General features: G+C 47.5%; 1 protein-coding gene across 1 annotated transcript in view; it reads left to right on the top strand.

Moving 5' to 3' along the window:
* LOC6527119 overlaps positions 1-19,996 on the top strand; it is a 29,974-nt gene that overhangs the window by 3,424 nt on the left and 6,554 nt on the right. Inside the window, exons 2-6 of the mRNA XM_002088176.4 lie at positions 8,167-8,431; positions 10,548-10,653; positions 14,474-14,705; positions 14,788-14,935; positions 19,335-19,514. Of these exons, the coding sequence (XP_002088212.3) occupies positions 8,197-8,431; positions 10,548-10,653; positions 14,474-14,705; positions 14,788-14,935; positions 19,335-19,514 (901 nt within the window). The 5' untranslated portion in view covers positions 8,167-8,196. The remainder of the gene's footprint in view (positions 1-8,166; positions 8,432-10,547; positions 10,654-14,473; positions 14,706-14,787; positions 14,936-19,334; positions 19,515-19,996) is intronic.

Raw genomic sequence — 19,996 nt, 5'->3', positions numbered from 1 at the left:
CTGATGGAAAGAAATTTAATGGAATTTAATGGTAATTGCTGGGAATGGACGATAGATAGATTGTGGCTGCATCAAAGTTGTCTGTGGTTCTCGCCTCGGTATCTCCGATCCAGATAGCGTTCTCACACTTTCCCTTTCCAAAACAACTCATGACCAAACCCTTTTCCTCAAGTCGAACCACACATCCATTAAGATTTCCTGCTTGACTTCCTTTCGATAGTGACCCTTATCTGGGCCCCTTCTGTTTGTTTGTCCAAAGAACATTCTCCTACTCGTATACGAGTGTGTTATGCAAATGGCACCGGGTGTGCCCCTAGATGTGACTTCTATGGCGAGGATTTCGTCGAGCTAATTAAGTTTCGGTTACAGTTCACTGCGCCAAATTGCGATCGCTGCATATTAAATGTGTATTTCAGAGTTTGAATTGGCCCTCTGATGCGCGGCGGAAATGAATCGCCGCTCATCAACTTGACGACGAATTCCCGCATGTCTGATCACTGAATAGGGCAGTCTTAACATATACATATAACGATATGATATGCATTATAAGGCCTATGGCCTGTGTGTCTTCCCGTCGATTTGTCAGGGGCACTGAAGCAAGTCGCTGCCGTTTGCTCATCTCGAACATTGCTCACATCGTCGATTGCGGACGACTTGGATCCATCCAAACATTTTACGCATCACAAGACAATGTAGCGTCATTAGCCCTGCCTTGGACCCAGCCCTATTTCCACTTCCATTCCTCGGAGTAAACAAAAACGCAACGCAACGCAGCCCAACCCACAGAACCACCGAAATGCGGGAGGTCTTAGCTCAGATACAAATGATTTGGCTCGGTAATTAGGCTCTAAGTTGCCAAATACACAAATCGTGGCAACATATGCATCGCAACTGGAATCATTTGTGAGTGTCCGTCCACTCCTGTCTGTAATCGCTGACAAAGCTCTGTCATACATGCAACGTAATTCTTAGCAGTCAACACGTTCTGATATCTAATACACAAATGCTGGGTGTGTTCCCCCGTTTTGTAGACCCAATTTCCCAGAGTGCAGGTCAGATCAACCCTGTGCCATCTAAGGGTCCGGCCCGCTTCCCAGGAGAATTCCATCGAGGGCCACACGTCAGGTGTCGACAATGTTCAAAGTAAACCTTGTCATTAAGGGGTTGGGGCAATTTTCGAGGGTTGCTAATAAATGGGCAACATGTTTGCTTAATTAGAGCACAGCCAGGTTTGCTGGGTTAAGAGCCAAATGGTGTTGCAGCGGAAGGGTTCGGCATGGGAATGACATGGCAACCAAGGGATAAGAGCAGACTTCAGTTCCTCCAGATGTAATGGAGCTGAAAAAAACCCACCATGGGAATAAAAACTAATTGATTTTCCTTTTTTTCTCGAGGGTAGCGAATTGGTGTATACAAAAATATAACATTAAGAATATCAATCGTGAGCTATGAACTGAAAATGATTATAATATAAACACATTGCTGATAAATCCATTGCTGAGAAAGTAGCACATTGCAGATTAGCTTAATAGTAATGATAGTGAAAGTGCTATATATTTTATTTTTGTGACTTTAATGTAGACACACTTTTCTGCTGTTCATTAGTACCCCATTTTGGCTGGGCCACTCATTCGTTTAATGTTCATTTCCTTGTACAAGATATGGAGCTTAGGAGCGAGCAGGGCCAATAAAGCTTTTCCGTCAATGGGCCAAAACAGCAGCCCAAACAAGCGGCAGTCGGCTTTACAACCGCAAAACCAGCAAAACCCGCAGGCGAACCCCAAAACGTTTGTTTTTCAACTCGCCGCCCTGTTCCGGGTGCCATTAAAGAACCGCTAGCTCCGTCTGGTCAAACGGAACGGCTGTGACACAATTTCTGGAAATACTCGTATGTACATGGCACAATGTAACCATACATGCATGATTTCAATAAGCCAAGTCCGCCGGCCATCGAACCAACGGAGCAACTTGAGTTTCGGTTTGCGGTCGGCAAGCTAATTGTGGTTTATTACAATGCAAACAGCCACAGCCAGTAGCCAGTAGCCCTGTGATTAGACCCACAATGAGTATCTGCAATTAGTTGTGTAGCCTTTTTACCACTCGATCATATATAGCTGATGATGAGCACATCCTCTGCCGGAACACCTGGATGGATGGGATGCGGAGGGAGGCCACCACGCAGTGCTCTGTTGTTGTTATCACTTACTGTGCGCGTAGTAAAACTTAATCATGCGTCACTAATTTGTCTGGCTGCCACGGCCGAGAGACAAAGGTTAAAGATGGGAATGAATGGCCAGCCCGCCGGAGTCGCAGCTGCATTTGCACACTGAACCCGAAAACCGAGGGCGGCGATTCCACATCGAACCCTTCTGCGGGGCCAGAGAATATTTCAGAAAATCGATAGAGCTCTGGGCTCAGGCCTCCAGCCCACATGTCCTGGATACGCTCCGTTGATCGGCCTAACGACTGTCTCATCCTCTGCCTCAGCCCTCCACCTTCACCTCCATCTGTATATCCAACTCCAGCAGTCTGCACCCGTTCTGGTTCCATCTGTGTGATGGCATTTCGTCCCGCCAGTCCACCCGGTCCACCTCCTGTTCCTCCTCCTGTTCCTACTCCTTCTCCTGCTCGTTGTGCCTTCCTGTCAATCAGCGCTTTGTTGCTGCGAGCGCCTGGCAGCCACTTACTACCGCCTCATTGTCAATGTCGCTGGCTGTCGCTGTCATCCTCCTCCGAAAATGTTTTCAAAAAGCATTTTTACATATTTCGCCGTTTGGGTTTTTGTCGAGAAGCCCGGCTTATAATTCATAAAAATTCCCTCACAGGCAGAGGGCCCACACACGACACACGATTCACTCGACGATGACAATGTGGACGATGACAAACCGCAGACAAAGCGGGTAACAGGATGTGCTCTGTGTGCGGAGCGACCGGCGAAGTTTCGGTTGAACCAGCTCCTTCAATTGACAGACCTGAGTAGTCCAGCGGGATTGGTGGGGTTGGATGGTGATGGTGTTCAGGGAACGAGGCAGCCAGACAGGAGATCCGCTTTGATGCCCTCCACACCATGGGAATGCCTTTGAAGCCGTTAGGAGTTGTGAAAGGCGCATATTACCAGATAAGAGTGTATCTACATGATCCAGTCGGAAATTTATTCGGCGAAGAGAACTTGTAATGCCTACATATAGTTTGATTCATAGTCTGTTATTAAATAAAAACTGCCTTTTTTATAAGGGTATACATTTATCACACATAATTGTTTAAACTTTCTCCTTTGAAGATATCTTTTCTGCACTCCCACGCTTAGAGTTATCATTAAAAATTAATATAGTTAAGTGCTTACTGCTACCCAAAGATTGTCAACTCCAGTCAGTTGCCTGAAATATTAATAAATATAAAAGTTAAGTCTTCTTTGTGGCTGGCATCCTCCAGAGTACGATGCTCCCTGATTGTATCCATTCAACCGGGGCTTACCTTAACCCCCAACACTTTTGTAAATTTTCAGTTCTTCTTGTTTCACGTCTATGAGTTGCAAGTTCTGGCCTTCCCGTCCACCCATCATTCCCGACCCTTTCTCCGGGTAACTCCTGCCAATATCCTTGCGTTTCCTCGTTTCAAACTTCCTGTTTGTCTAACTGACATGTGACGACTGTCGGGCTGCCCCATCTGGGCCTTCAGCCTTATCCTCTCATATTTCCACCGTTTTGACTGCCCCCATGCTGCAATCCCTTCTCGAGCACTTTACCCGCCACTTATCATGCATAAAGTCTAGAATTTGCCGCACTCTTTTTTTTTTTGCTTTTTTTTTTTTCAAAAAACTCGACTAATTTGATCCCAAGGCGCTGCTTGAGCCTGTCAGGACCCATTCCCAAACGCCGCCCTTCGCCCCGCAGGCAGCCTTTCCCTTCGCACGCTCCACTGCCTCGCTGTGATTTCCTCAGCTCAGCAAAGCGTGAAACATTTTTTCGCAACCTTGCGACCTCACACGCCCCTTGCGCCCCCTTCTCCGCCCACGCCCCCTTATCGAGCCCCATCCGCACACACTCACACAGGCATAGAAATTCAATATTGCTTCTCTGTGTCTATGCTAATGAATGGCTCGCGAAGGAGAGCAAAGCGAGGCGGCGAGAAACGGAAGAAAGGACAAAGCCTTTCTCTCTCTCTCTGCTGCTTCCTCTATTTATTTTTCCGGCTTCCTGTTGGGAGCTCCTCTTTTCGCTTTCGCTTCGCGCTGCTTTGCACTGCTCTGCTGCCTTTTTGCGGTTTGACGCAGCCACTAAAAGTATGCAACACTTTTTTCGCATGTTGCTTTTTGCATATTTAATGCCCCGCCTCAACGGGGACAGACAAAATGGCGGCGTCTCGTTTTTTTTCGGTCCAAACCAGCTCCCTTCCTCCCCCAATTTTTGTGCCACCCTCCTGCCCCGCCGCCCATTTTGTGCGACGCCCCTGCGGTTAGGCGTTGATTTGTGGGCTGCCCCGTTTGTTTGTTGCCCCAGCAGTTGTAGCCGTGTCTATTTGAGGTTTGTGGGCGGCGAGTGGCTGGTATATGTGTACATCCGCCCCTGATGTGACTTTAATGAACTGGCCCGTCTGTCTGCCTGCCGTCGAAAATCAATAGAAACGGACTTTAAGTGCCACACCGATACCGAGGAGCTGCTCCTCCGTGACTTTTCGACGGCCCTTCAAACAAACGTCTGGCAACGTCGAGAGCGCTTTTTGGTCCTCTGAGCCTGTCACAATAATAGACAAATACGTCACGCAGGCGGGGCACACCACTTCCTTGCCAGACAGACAGACAGCAGTAGAAATAAAAAAGTTGTCAACTGTCTTTGCTTTGCGACTGCTATGCAAATTTCCATTGAAGGTGGGGAACTTTTCAATGCGATTCAATGTGATTCCTCATGGCCTTTCCCACTGCCTTTCTTCACTCGTCGCTTTAAGACCTTTAAAGTCTGGCATTGGGAAAGGGCATTCTACGCAACCGAATCGTAGGTTCCATTTATTATTAAATCAACAAAAGTGTTGGCTGGCAACGAGTTGCATTTTGTTGTACTTCCCGCTCCTGGTGAGACAGCTGCCTTCCGTTTGGGCTCCCACAAAGCTACTACTACTACTGCTACTGCTACTACTACTACTGCTGCTGACTCTGCCTCCCATGTCTGCAATGTCATTTGATTTGATTACAACTGAGGGGAGCTGGAGTCGTCTTTGCTGCCACTGTTGCTACTGCTGCCATTGCTGCCACGGCTGCCTCGGTTGCAACAACTGTCTGCCGAGCTGATGGATTATATGACGTTGGCTGCCTGCCGTCTGCTGGGATGCGGAACTGGCCCGCATGTCTTTGGCTCTAAGCTGCCGCCCAACGCCAGCCAATTTGTCTAGTTCTGGAGTGGGCCATCCCCATTCACATTCCCATTTCCATCAACACAACAGAACCCACTACTAAACACCCCATTTTAATGCTGTGCTGTCTCTGGCTTGATTAGCGTCGCTGAATTGACAGAAATTGTCACCAGCCAGAGTGTGCTTCAACAGCAAACTTCCAGCTCCCAACTAACGACCTCCAATGCAGCCCCATTTTCAGCCCAACTCGACCCATCCTGCACAATTTGCGTCACTTGTTGTGTGTGCAGCAGTTGCCTTGAACACCCAACTCAACTCAACCCAATCCAAACCAACCCAACCCCACCACCCACTTCCCAGTTGCAGCAAAATCTGGCTGGCGCATTTTCCTTGCCTTTTTCGCTCCAGCACGTCAATTGCTTAATTGATCAATTTAATTTGACACTTATTCAAACACTCGGAGCGTCGCGGGCAGAGCAAGATATGGTAAATATCTCTTGCTCCCGTTTTCCAGCGCAGTAAACTCGCTTTTGTGTTTCGATTTATGCAAATTGCGTCGGGCCATGTGGCCTACAACTACAACGAATGTATATGTATCTGTATCTGTATCTGTATCTGCATCTGTGCGAGTATCTGTAGGTTCGAGTACGTCTGATGTTCGCTCCAGATTCTTTTCCATGAAAACTGTGCTTCATCAATTAATCAATTGGTTTATGGTATTTGTGTAATTCGCTGAATTTTTAGTAGATTTCCCCTTTCCGTTGCGCCCTTTCAAGTTAATCAGGAAGTCCGCCCAGCGAACAGTTTGATGTTTCAATTTTAGCGCTCTGCCAGCAATTTGTTTTTAGGTTTCCAGCGACTCCCACAGCAAGTTGCTCTGGCAATCTGTTGACATTTCAAATGCATGCCCTTTTTGACTGATGGCTGCGTATAATTGAGCATTGGACTAAACTCATGTTTAACTCGAAAATCTTGCTGGCACAGACACGATACTATGCGAAAGATACGTAGTTGAACAGAACCTGCTATGATCTTGGTTGGATCTTCGCTCTCCATGGCAATTACGCGGACCAATAGGCGATAAATCACAATGCGACAGGCGGTGGAAATTGTGGCCGTGGAGTCTGGCTAATGCCACTCTTTTGGAGCCAATTGAGCGTGTAATTAACTAACTGTACATTTCAATTTATGAAATATTCGCCAGTGGAAATGGACTGCGGCAGTATCAAAGCTCCGCCAGGTGCAGCGGCCAGTGTCACTATTAATTTAACCTACATCGTGAGTCTGCAGCAAGTGGACGCAGCGACAGTCAGCATTTCGCAGGCATTCTTTGCTCTTTCGAGAATTTTTTGCAATTTGTTGCCGGACCACAGGGAACTGGGCCTGGACGTTGAAAGATGAGCAATTAAGCACTGAGTTATCGACCAGCGCCCAAGGAGCACACATGTGAGTGTGTAGAGGGGTGTATGGGGTGTGTGGGATGTATAGGATGTATAGGATACATCCTGGCTATCCAGCAGCATCAGCTGCGTGACAAATTGCCTCATGACGTGGAAGGTTTTTGCATGCCTGCCAGGCAGATAGGGTTACCTTTGCCTTTGCTACGAAAACACAAGGCAAGCTGGATGTGGGGCATTTATTAGATCGGAATCAGCAGAAGGACAACCTATGCAGCACTATGAATCCTGGAGCAATCGAAGCCATTACACAGGGTCTAACTTCCGGTTGTAGGCCCCATTTTCTAGGCTGCTAATGAGTTTTACTTAGGATGGCCGTCACCTCATCCAAATCCGAGCCCATTAAAATTAAAAGACATCAAAAGAAATTTGCAAACTAAACACAAACAGTGCGCCAAGAATGTCCCTTTGCCGGGTGACTGGCCGTGCGGCATGTTCATTATCTCTAGGCCCTTTTACGGGCCCACTGCCACCACCACCACCATCGCTACCTTTGGCCCTTTTTAGCCAACTCTGCCGCACGCTTTGCATAAGCTAAATAAGTTTCCCGGGAGCTTCTGCCGCTGCTGAAAATGCGCCTGTGTCCCGGTTTTCCCAACCAGCCGGCGTTAAATTAAAGCGAAAACTGGCTTGCTCGTCGCAATGGAGCAATGTGAATGGATATAACCGGCCGGAGGATGACGGGCAGTCTGTTTGCTGTGGCCGCTTTCTATGGCACTGCTCATATGTCTGCCCCGGCAGAAAATGTTGCGGAATAATGTTTAATGAAAAGCACAAAGTCATCCCCCGGCTGCCCCATTTCCCCAACTCATAGCTCAACTGCCTCCTGACTCGTCACGCACATTCACTTTGCATCCATTCAAGCCGCCCCAAGTTGAGAGCAGGAAAAAGTCAACGCAGAGGATGACTACAGGCTGTTGCAGATTTGGCAGGCTTTTGGCTTTTCTGGCGGCAATTAAGTTTCCAAATCGAGCACAGTTAAAGCAGAACGATGCGATAACCAACCGAAGTGAGAGCAAACAACACGGAGAGAAATTAATTTAGAGGAAACCAGACAATGGAAATTAGTAGATATGTGGCACTTTTTACGAGGCTTCTCATTCAATGAGTTAAGTTTAGAAAGTTTTGAAAAGTATTAAATATTGATTTAACCTTCTGTATACAAGCTCAACTTTTTTCTTAAGGCCAAGGAATGTGTACTAAATTTGAGTAGAATACGCAAACGAGACCCTTAACCCAATGAAATCTTTATCAACGCAAATTGATCGTTTAAATGACAACTCATTGTCAAGCCACTTTATCACCTTCGTGCCCAATTTTGCTGTATATATTTAACTAAATATTTGGTTATTCTTCGTTTCAGATCTCACTGCCACTCTTTAGAATCACCGCTATGAAGCACACGTCGCCAAGTGAAGCGACCTCCAGCCACATCAGCATGTTCTCCCGCCAGTGCCTTTCCCACCCAACCCGCTCACCACCCACAACCACAACCAGAACCACACCCACAGCCGCTGACCCCCGCCCACCAAACCGCGCCACCCGCTGGACACTCGGCCTCTGGACGCTGGTGATCGCCAGCGGCTGCCTAATGCTCAACGCGCCGACGACGATGGCATTCGATATCGGTGAGTACAGCGGGTGAAGTCAAGAAGTCAGAAGGTATAACCCCACGAATATATCAAGATGCGCCGATAAATGGAGGCAGTGCGCCCAAGATGACCAGCGCTGAAGGGTAGCGGCCTCGTGCTTGGCTTTATTTATTTAATTGACATTGAAAGCATTTTTGTTATGGCCCGTCATTTCGCGACAGGCCACGCAGTTGGGTTCTGGACTCCACGGGGAGTCCTCAACTGGACATGCTGCTGCAGCATCCTCTCCAACTTGGCCACATGGCTGCTGGGGGCATCTGGCCTGGCTGCAGCTCCAACTCCAGCTCATTAATAGGCATATTGACATTTTTATGCCGCATTTAAGGCATGGCTTGGCATTCTATGCCAATGGTATGGTATGGTATGGCATGGCTTGGCAGTATGGGAGTCTGCTTTAATGAAGCCATAGCGCACTGGCTTAGGATTACGGGCCATTTCAATGGGCCATCGCATGTCGGCGGTTCATAAACTCTGTGCCACTCAGACGAGAGGCGGTGACCAGTGAAAAGTTGTCCCCAAAATGCCTGGGGCTAGGGTAAAGCAGTGGCCTGGAAGGAGCTGCCTCATTGATTTCCCAAACGGAACTTCATTACAATATTTGTGCCGGAAGAGGGAAATTGTGTATCGAATAGTACGAAAATAAGCCTGAAAGTTTTTGTGCCATGAATGTGGCATTCATTCCACCATTGAAGACATTCAACTTGCAACTTCAACTTCAGCTGCCACAATATGCCCCAAACCCCAAGCAACGAAAATGAAATCTTTCTGCCATAATATTTATAGTTAATCAAGCAAGCCAAATACATAAATACAAATCTATAAACATGTTCATTTCGGGTTCCAGAACTCGACTGCTGCTGCCGTTGCCGTTGCCCTAGTACTATTTGCACTTATCCCCATTCCCCGCCAGAAAAGCAAACACATGCCAAAGGAGCACACTGCTAAAGGTTGTTGTTCTTGTTGCTGTTGTTCTTGTTGTTTTTGTTGTTGTTGGGGCTAGACACATCGAAGCGAGTTGAGTTAGCAAAACATGCAACAATTTTCCAAGTGAATGCACTTGCAATATGCAGTGCATGTCGGATTGAGAGTCGGGGTGTGAGCTCTGGCTTTTGACCCAACCTGGCCCATGCATCCAGGCATCCAGTCATCCAGTCATCCAGGCATCTAGGCATCCAAGCATCTGAGCACTTCGCTCTTCATTTGCGTAGCCGGCTATCAAACCCAATCAAGTGTGAATGCACTGGAAGCTAGCTTTTCGCTGGGAATGGGAAAACTTGGCGACCATATACCACACACTATGCTCTGTACATACGCCCATACACACATATGAGTACTGCATATAAATTGGCAAATAATATTGTCCCACAGAGCTGCAATTAACTTAGACAGTCAAAAGACCTAAAAATAAGATTAAAAGATTCATTTTCACTTCAGTTGTAGATGGCTGTACGTAGTAACTTCCACAGCATTTACATCGCACAGAGCTCACTTTGAATTGGTTGGCTGACTTCTCCCCCGAGAAGTCCGCACACTTCGCCGTGTGATTATTTATAAACTTCTAAACGAATGCACGCAACCTTGCTCTGGATGAGATCAAAAGTGGGATTGGGATTGGGAATGGGATTGGGATTGGTCCGTGGTGAGCCTGCTGTGCCCGGGCAACAAAAGTCATGTCAAATCAGTGTTGATTCTGTCGAAAATGTCAGCAGGCGACTGCCAGACGCAGGATTCGGTTTGGGGGGCTGGCGGATCTCCTCAGGACTCCCTCCATATCAAAGGCAAATGGCAGGGCAACTGCAATTGGTGGGCTATAAATTAAGTAAGGTAGTTGACGTTCTGCCAGTCCAGAGCTGACTTTGGCAATGATTAAGTGTTTAGTTGACTCAAAATGAGGTATTCTTTAAGAGAAGAGATGCCCGCAAATGCGACAGACATGGGCATTTATAAGCATCGTCAAACTCGAACTGACACTTGAGGCTTTTTGATATATATTCGATGGCGTTGCGCAGACCACAAATTCATGGGCTCTATATTTAAAATACTTTCGTCGTCATTAATTAACGTTAAAAATACGATTTCCTCTCATTTCCAGCCACGTGCAATGTGCCCCTCGGCATGGAGTCGTTACTCATAACAGATGCTCAAATCACAGCGAGTTCAGCCCATGACATGGGCTTCGTTGGACCTCAGCATGCAAGGTAAGCTGGCCCAAAACATGGCCAAATCTGATGGCAGTGTTTAACCTGAAGCTACAGGTTAAAGGAAAGGTACCTGGGGCCAAAGAACGGGTTCTACGAACTACTACTAAGCACTCAGCACTCAGCGCTCCTTGGATAATTTCTCAGCACCAAAGTATTGGGCTTTTAAGACTCATCATCGGTATCGTCTGCGATCTGGTTTTAAGATTACAAGACTTTATATTGCTTTACGATCGGAACCCTGCCGCTGCCACAGCTCCCGGCTCATTAACCATTTAACCCCAAGATGGAAAAACGTAGGGGATGGGGCTTATCTGCGATGCCGCTGCCCTGCGTGTCCATTTAATTGCTAATTTTATAGACAACTTCGTTAGGCGATAAGGCGAAGTCAATAAAATAGAAAACTTTGGCCACCGCTCAAGCGGCGCGGCAATGACAACAACGATATTTATATTATGACACAAACAGTTTGCCCATCAAAATACCAATAGTACGGATACAAAGCGCCGAAATCAAACTCCCATAAATACCAGCGCCAGTTTTGCATATCTGTCGATTAAACGAGAGATAATATTTGATGTTTGGCTAGCGCCTTTTGAGGCGACATGAAAGATCATCCCAACCGCTGATGGGAAATCTTTTCATGAATATGCCAGCGTTTAATGGATGTGACAGCAAAGAAAGGGTCTCCAGCCCTTTTGCCCAGCTAATTAAATGCAATTTCCGAAATGCACAAACTCGTTTTCCCTCGCCGAGCGATCAAAGTTCAAGCGAGTTTGTGACAACAATCGAGGATTGGAGTGGAAGACGATTCACGATTGGTTTTCCACAGACGAGTTTGGTTTAATTTCAATTCCTCAGCTTTGTTTACATTTTATTGTCGCCTCCGAACAGAAGGGCCATTTGGAACGGGTTTGCATTGAATATGCTTGGGCTTGGACAGGAAGTTCCAAGTAAGGCGATGCGGGACGCAGATTGAGGCGGAAGTTTCGCAATTGCACTGACCAAATGACCAGGGCCGTGATTGATGACACCATCAGATGGGCTTGACTTGTCGTGTAATTAGTATGGAATATCTTGGCGGAGTGGGCCAGCGTGCTCGTGGCCATAAACATGTCAATTACCGCATGAATTATGGCCAGAAATCAATGCAAACACATTCGACGGAACGAGCAGTGCGAGGCGAAGGTGAAGATCCATTCTTAGCCCTTCTTTTAGTGCCCTGGCCCGCAAGAATATGCCGTCTGTCCGCCTTTATAGACATGCACTTAAAAAACACTCTGGAGCAGGGCTGACTGACAACTAAAGAACTAAACAGCACACACCATACACCACACACAACCACACACCATACAACCAGCACCACCACAAAGGCAGCATTAACATTACCCCTTTATGGCGGTACTAAAATATAACCACAAAGACAACGCGTGTTGAGCACGTCGGAGATAAACAAAATATATTTGGCTGTGTTCGCCTCTTTTTTTTCTCTTTTTCTCATTCTGTGGCAGATTAACCGGAATTTGTACTAAGGACCATTTGAGCAGAGGACGGGGCACGAAAGTTGAGATCGGACTGGGGCTCCGATAAGTTTGCCATGCGGGCAGACTCTTCAGCCAACTGAATCACCTGAACGGTGAGGGGGAGAAGAATCTCAGAATTCGTGGTGATGGTGGGGGCATTGGTAGTCGACTGTCCGTGGGACCGCCAAGTGGATCCGATTGACAGACGATGTCAGATTGCGATTCCTCGGAGGCTAAGTGCCCGAGGAGAAAATGTCGAAGAAGATATATATGTAGTATATTTGTTAAGCGAAGCTGCTGCTTGCTCCTTGGAGCTCCAATTAAAGAGTGCTCCAGTTGAAGTTGCAGAACTTTTACCCAATTCACCTTACACTAATTTCCCTTCGGTGGCGCAACTATTCAGTGCTAGAAAACACTTTGGCTCCCCAACTTCACGTTGGGGCAGCAACTTTCTCTTTTGTCTTTCGATCTCCTGCCCCCAACCTGCAATCCACCCATACACCAACTCACAATTTCCCCGGCATGCCCAATCAGGCGAACTGCAATTTGCTTAGCCGAAAGTTCCACAGAGTCAACCAGTAAAGTTCAAAAGTGCAGGCAGCATTATAATTTGCGGCTGCCGTGCACTTACCTAACTAGACTAACTAGCTCCAAAAGATGTGCTCGAAAGGAACTCGACGTAATTCATTTCGTCGTGGATGGGGGGTCTCAACATGCACTTACGAGAAATTGCTGGCGGGGATCGGACTGGGGATCGTGGTCCTCAGGAGGCCATGAGATGACTGCTATGACTGCGATGACTGCGATGACTACGATGACTGCGATGACGGCTTGTGGTCCCGTCTGGGGCTATTGAATTACGGAGATTAGTTTAATGACAGTTGGCGCTGTTTGATTTTCATTACCGCGCCCATCGTCCACCACCAGCACCACCATGAGCACCGTAAGGCCATTACGTTTACAACCTTTTACATATTACGGCGGCGATGAGAAGGGAAAAAATCCGAAACCCCCAGCGATTAGATGTTGGAGTCCTGCGGGCCAGCACAGGCAGTTAGCCAGTCCATCAGCGCTCGAAATGAGCAGTCGACGGTGGCGCAGATTGTTAACTCTGGCAATAACAATAATTAAAGTCAAGTTGAAAGGCACATAACTGCCGATATTAGCATTTTAAATGATGTTTGTTTGCTCCGCTCTCCACTCTTTTTCTTTTTTGGGGGCCAATGCTGCACAAAAAAGAAAGAAAGGACGTGGCGGAAAACCTTATTTTATGAAGATTAAATTGACCTTTCTGCCCGACAGTGGGAGTAATATAATTAAAATTTTCCAACGCCTTGCAGCCTCTTAGCATCGCTTTCATCCACTCGAGACACACTTCCAATGGGGTATTTGAAATGTGTATTAGGCAAGCAGAGTTCTTAGTGAATCATTTGCATGGCTATTTCATGCGAATCCAACTAAACGATGTCTCAATGCACGCGGAAGCGCTCCACTAATGGCCATTCGCCAAAGGCGGCGGGCGGAGCATGAACATTTTTTAGAGATTCCTCGTCCCGCAGCCAGCATGCACTTAAAATCCCAGTTGGCCGGCAAATAAACAACGCAATCGAATTCAATTCCAATAGCCCGCTGGCAGCCGCAGTTGCGAGCCACCGACCAAATGAAGCAATTTGCCACGAAGCCAACGACGACAGGAGGCCAGGAGTTGGACTACTCCAGCTCCAACTCCAGCCAACTCCGACACCCAGTCACTTGACTTGACTTTACTTGACTGGGATCGAAGTGGGTCTAGGCCTATGCCTGTGCCTATGCCTGGTAGCAGGCCCATGAGTAATGGCCGGGCATTAAGGCAGCCGAAATGCAATCAAGCATGTAAAACTTAATTGAAATATAAACCGAGAGCCGAGGTAGTTGTAGTGGTTAACGTATCGATGGCTTTGGCAGAGGGGCTGAAAATTGCTTAAAGTTCGTCCGACCGTCCGTCTGTCCGTCCGTCCGGGAATAGGTTAAATTAATCCTTAATTACACAGACAACATCCTGCTGTGTCTAAAACCGCAAACAGCTTAACGAACGAGACGAGCTGCCAGACGACGCACCACAAACGCCAGTGGTTGCGATTGGGGCAGCTGGCTGCTGTGGGTGTGGTGGGGGGGGGGCTCCATGTGGTGCCGAACGCTTAATGTCAATTAATTTATAAAAATCCCCCCCCAACCATCGCGCCAGCAACTGGTTTCAGCGGCTACTGTAGAGGGAGCCTGATTAATAAACTTGTGTCGTCTGCAATCCCTCTTTGCAGACTGAAAACCGATACCAACGGCGGAGCCTGGTGCCCCAAGCACATGGTGTCGAATGCCCTGAAGGAGTACCTGCAGGTCGATCTGCTGCAGACGCACGTGATCACGGCGATCCGCACCCAGGGTCGCTTTGGCAAGGGCCAGGGCCAGGAGTACACCGAGGCCTATGTCCTGGAATACTGGCGACCGGGCTTCGACAAGTGGCAGCGCTGGAAGAACATCCAGGGCAAGGAGGTATGTATCGACGAACCAAGTGAAGGAGGAGTTCTGTCGGCCATAGCTAATCCCATCTTGCCTCACATCCTATCACCCACAGATTCTGCCCGGCAATATCAACACATACAGCGAGGTGGAGAACGCCCTGCAGCCGATTATCTTCGCCTCCAAGATCCGCATCTATCCGTATGGCCAGTACGATCGAACCGTCTGTCTGCGCGCCGAGATCGTCGGTTGCCCGTGGGAAGGTGAGTCCCAGTCCAGGGGAATCTGAATACGAAATCCAAATCCTAGTGGAGGCGATAAGAGCGCGACATGAGCAATGATAGTGTGGAGGGGCTAACAGGGTTTTAGTGTCAGCGCTAATTTATCATTCCGCAAACCCGAGGGGCAGCCTGTTTGCAATTAGAGGAGCAAAAGCGGCTTAAGTGTTCGCACGATTGGCTTGTGGACACTCGTGGCATGGCACTCGCGATTAGCAGGGAGTGTGGAGTGTGTCCAGATGCTCGAGTTCCAGATGGCTTATCAGGCTTGGCATGATCTCCGATTCGAAGCCACTTTAAATAGCTAAAGTGTTTGTACCCCTAAAGAGTCGCATCTAATGCATATCACTAGAGGATTACTTTGTTTGCAGCAAGGAAACGAAACCATTTACTTCACTCCAAGTTTGGTTTATTAAACTGCCATGTTCCACCAAACTTAGACTCCCCCCTTAAAATTCATAATTTCCATTTGGCTTTATTTACCGCATTACATGCTTCTTTCGCGAAAGCCCTCAAAGTCTCCCCCGAATGTGGCATGTGGCATGACCCACAGGCGAGTCGGAGGACTATGAACACCACATAACAAGGCATATCCAGGCAACGTCTGGGTCTGGCCCGAACCACGTAATCCAATCAAGGTGACTGCTACGCTCCATGGAACCAAGTGTAGCGCATTCCCGATTCCTGATTCTTTCCCAACATATGGGCACCGCAACTTGACGGTCGCGATTTCTTTTCAACGCCATGAGCACTGTACTTGAAATATATCGCGTGCAGACGTTGGAAAAACATCCCATACCAATACCAAACCAATCCAATTCTCCTGGCTAGACCCGACCGAAATCGAAATCCCAGACGACGACATGCCGGGCACTCTGAACACCATGTCCCGTCTGTCGTCCGATAACAAAAAAAAAAAAAAAGAATGAAAAAAGAACTGAAAAACTCCAAAACAACTGAATGCACTGCTAAAATGAGGTACTCACAATGCACCATCAGATGTGGAAATTTGTCATCTTATTAGTATTATCTCTGGCTATCAGTTTGCTGCCGCATTACTTCCATCACTGCATCTTTGGGTTCATTCGCATGACTGGCGAGAAGCCATAGTTTTTCGCAGTGTAGGCGAACAACATGACCAACCTGGTCGGCTGCTCCTAACCTTTCCTTCGTCGATGTTTTGCACGCAATTGTCAAGTAGTGCAGGGGCCAGAAACAAGTCTGGACAAACAAATTTTTCTATGATTTCCATAGGCAGGGCGGAGACTTTTCCGCCGCCGCCAGCAATATTACAGAACTGGCCGGCGAAACGCGCCTAATGACAATTTGTAGAGCCCCAAGTCCCCCCCCATTCCACCAATTCCCCTGGGGAGCGGAAAAAGGCGCGGAAGTTGAAAATTATTCCGTAAATTAACGCAGTGTTTGGACCCGGGACTTCTGGGAGGGTGGCAGCAGGGAACTAGGAACTGGAAACTACGAACTGGCTCCTGGGAATGGGACGAGCTCCCCTGATAAGTGGCGCCATTTGTGTGCGCTGGAACTGCGGCACGCCCATTTGTGCCGAAACGGGGTACTTGGATTTGGATGTAGATGTGGATATGGATGTGGATGTGGATGGATGTGAATGTGGATTCGGGGGTGGCAGACATGCAAACCTCCTGACCGCTCACATTTTGCGGACTATCATTTGATTTGCCACGGGGAATGTGAACACGAGAGCCGACATGGCGCATTTCATATGCAAATTAAACAAGATAAGATGGGAATGGATGGTGCCGGGAGTGGGCCACAATGGCCACAGTGGCACTACTGGCAGATGGGTCTAGACAAGTGCCAGACGGCCGGCCGGACAGTGGGCGAAGAAATCAATAAATCTACTTCTTGTGGTCGCGTCGATTTCATTACGCGATCATTAATCTGCTCCAAAACATGCCCGAATCGAATCATAATTGTTTATAAATTCAGGCCATAAATTTTCAGAAACTGATGGCATTTGAATGGGTCTAGGTGGGGCCACCAACCTAATGCCGCTCCCGAAGTATTTGACTTAGGGTTAAAGCGCCACAATCGTTAAAAATAGGGTTCAGGCCATAGTGGCCAGAGATTATCTCCCCACATTGACATCCAAAGCGTGGCTAAGCTGGAATTTGTTACGATTTAACAACAGCTCCCTTGATATCATCAAATCGGGTTTGCATATGCTCGAGTGCATTATAAATGCAGCAACTGATTAGCGTTAAGCCGGGGATTTATGGAACCCACTGTTTGGGGGCCCATAATTTATGGCCATTTTAGGGCATTACCGGTCACTAGCTCACTAGCTCACTATCTTGGTGTTGAAACGCTTCAGCTCTTTCAGCTTTTTAGCTTTTTTTCAGAGGTTGGGCAATCGAAAGTAGTGCTGCCAGGTGGGTGTAACTAAAGTCGATGGCAGCTAAATGGGTAGTGCTTTGTCCACACTTAAGGCTGCTTTCCAATTCCCTTTGAGTCCGCTGCCAGTCCACTGGGACCACTCAGCCATCCATCTGGTATCCTCTCCTCAATTTGAGTCATCAGCAAGTGGCGCGTTGACATTGTTGCCGTTACCGTTGGCTTGCGTGCCACATCCAAGAAAGGCGGAGAAAAATTACATTTTATATATTGCAGTTGCTCGCTGTCTTGGCGACCAAAAAAAAATACAGAAAAATAAAACACAAAAAAACAGAACTCCACGCACTTAAGCAAGGACTTGTCCTTACTTTGCTCATTTCTCGGCCTCCGACAGTCGCGACACGCAAATAAGGATCGCATGCAGGCACGCGAGTAACGAGGCACACAGACAGCGGAGGTGGAGGCATTCCATCCCACTGCCCCCCAGTGCTCCATGGTCATCCCATGTCCCATGCCCCATGCTCCATGCTTCATGAGCTGGCATTGCGTGAACTTCGTCGCAGCGAGGCAATTGTAAAACGCGTTGCCCTGAATGTCTTTGCAGTTAATTAAATATGCCATATAACGTTTACATTCGGGTAAATATCGTGTCGCAGGAGCGGGAGGTGTATGTGGTGGTGGTGGTGGTGGTCTTATCTACCAGCTCCGTCGTAATTCATGTAATTAAACGAGGCTGTCCAGCCAGTCCGAAGGCCTTGAATAATAATTAATATTTTCGTTTGAGCGCACCACCCACTCCCACTCCCACATCCCATATCATGATCGATAAGGGTCGTTTGCCCACCTGAACGCCCCATCATCATTATCCACATATGCATGTGTGCCCAGTGCGTAGGAGGTCCCTAATTACGTGTAATTATGTGATTTTTGGTAATTATTGGAAAATTCCTACGACTGCCTTGCGCCGCCTATCTATCCTGCGAACTTGTTTGTCCGGGTGTCCTGTTTACCACGTGACCCGATTGTTCAATAGATATAGAAATTCTAGTGAATTAGTTAAACGTGTGTCTGAGTGCACCCCATTTTAGCCGGGGTATAATTATATCGAGTGCCTGGCAACCCCGAGTTGTTGGTTTTTTTTCTGGATCTGGTGTAATTGTTTTCGTGGGCGGCGTGGGGGCAACCATTCGATTTTGTAATTAGTGTCAGGTGTTTGTTGGCGAGTGCCGGCAGTTTGGTATCCTTATTCGGTGAATTGAAGCCGTAGCTTTTCGGTTACTTGGTTTCCGCTGCGCACTTTGGCTTACGCCGGCTAATCTCCCACAAACAGCGCCGGAAAGCCATGACTCAGCCAGCGAGAATAACGCTTGACTTTGACATTGAAAAACTATACCCTGCAAGTTGCTCGATCCCCTTCGATTAATGCCCAACATAACCACCGAAACCAAATGACAGACAAGGGGGACGTGGATTGGGTGCTTCTAAAGTGGCCACAAAACGAAATTATGTTTCAAGTAACTCAATATCCTCCACACCTCCAAGGGCAGCTCACCCACCGAATCCCTCGCTCGACTTGGGGAAGTGCGCAGTGGAAACTTTTAATTTAGCGCGGTTTTAAGGCCAACGAAATAGGGAGGCAGCTACACTGGAGCTGCAACTTGAGGCAGGGCCAGATCTTAATATTAAATTAATAATAAATTTCAACTTGGTCCTTGCGACTCCGCTCTGCTGTAGCGTTTTTTGGCTCAGTGTAGCACCGCAGAACTCGGCATTCTGTCAGACATTTGTCTTACCCACGTGACGCGAAACGAGTGTTTGACATGTCTTGTGTGTGATTTCCCCAACCAGCTCATTCAATCCAATCCCCTTAGTCGGCAGCTCGGGTTTCCTTATTTTCGTTATTTTGGTCGTTATTTTTGTCTTAAAGTTTTTTGTTTGAGTTCCCAGAATTTCCACACTCGAAATTTAAATGCGCCGCCTTGGCTTTCCTTTCCTTTTCATTTCCCATTTTCAGAGGGCATCGTGTCGTACAGCATTCCGAAGGGCGTGCAACGCGGCATGGAGGTGGATCTGTCGGATAAAACCTACGATGGCAACGAGCAGGGCGATCGCTATGTGGACGGACTTGGTCAGCTGGTGGATGGGCAGAAGGGCAAGGACAACTTCCGCACCGACATCCATGGATTCGGAAAGGGTGAGTACCATGAACCACTGAACTGCCACTTGCGCGAAACTTTTGCGTTAATTCGCCCGAAAATATAAGAAATTTCCTTGGCTAAAACAGTCCCATTTGGCCCATCCGCTTCCCGTTTGAAACTGAAAACTATGAGTCTAAAAGGTTTGCCTTCCGCAGCCATAACTTTCTCTTAACAAATTTACACGAGGCACGGTGGTCCAAGACAGAAGATATGAACATAAGTTTATAATACAAGTTATAGAATTTAAATGCCATAACAGCAGGAATTCTATAGTAAATAGTTTATAGTGCTAGTACAAATATTTAATTCTAGATCGTGGAATCTTCAAGTACTTTCTCCCCGCAATAAGGCACTTTCACCCATTCAAGAAGCATTTCTCTATGCGCACAGTGCGGCGATGGCCCATTGAAACCGAAAAGATTTATGGCAACAGAAAAAACTGATTAACATCGAATAATGACAAAAGTTCAGCGACTGG

Source organism: Drosophila yakuba, chromosome 2L, assembly GCF_016746365.2.
Source record: "Drosophila yakuba strain Tai18E2 chromosome 2L, Prin_Dyak_Tai18E2_2.1, whole genome shotgun sequence".
Classification (NCBI taxonomy): Eukaryota; Metazoa; Arthropoda; class Insecta; order Diptera; family Drosophilidae; genus Drosophila; species Drosophila yakuba.
The sequence above is the reverse complement of the archived record's forward strand: the minus strand, read 5'-3'. Positions and strand labels throughout refer to the sequence as shown.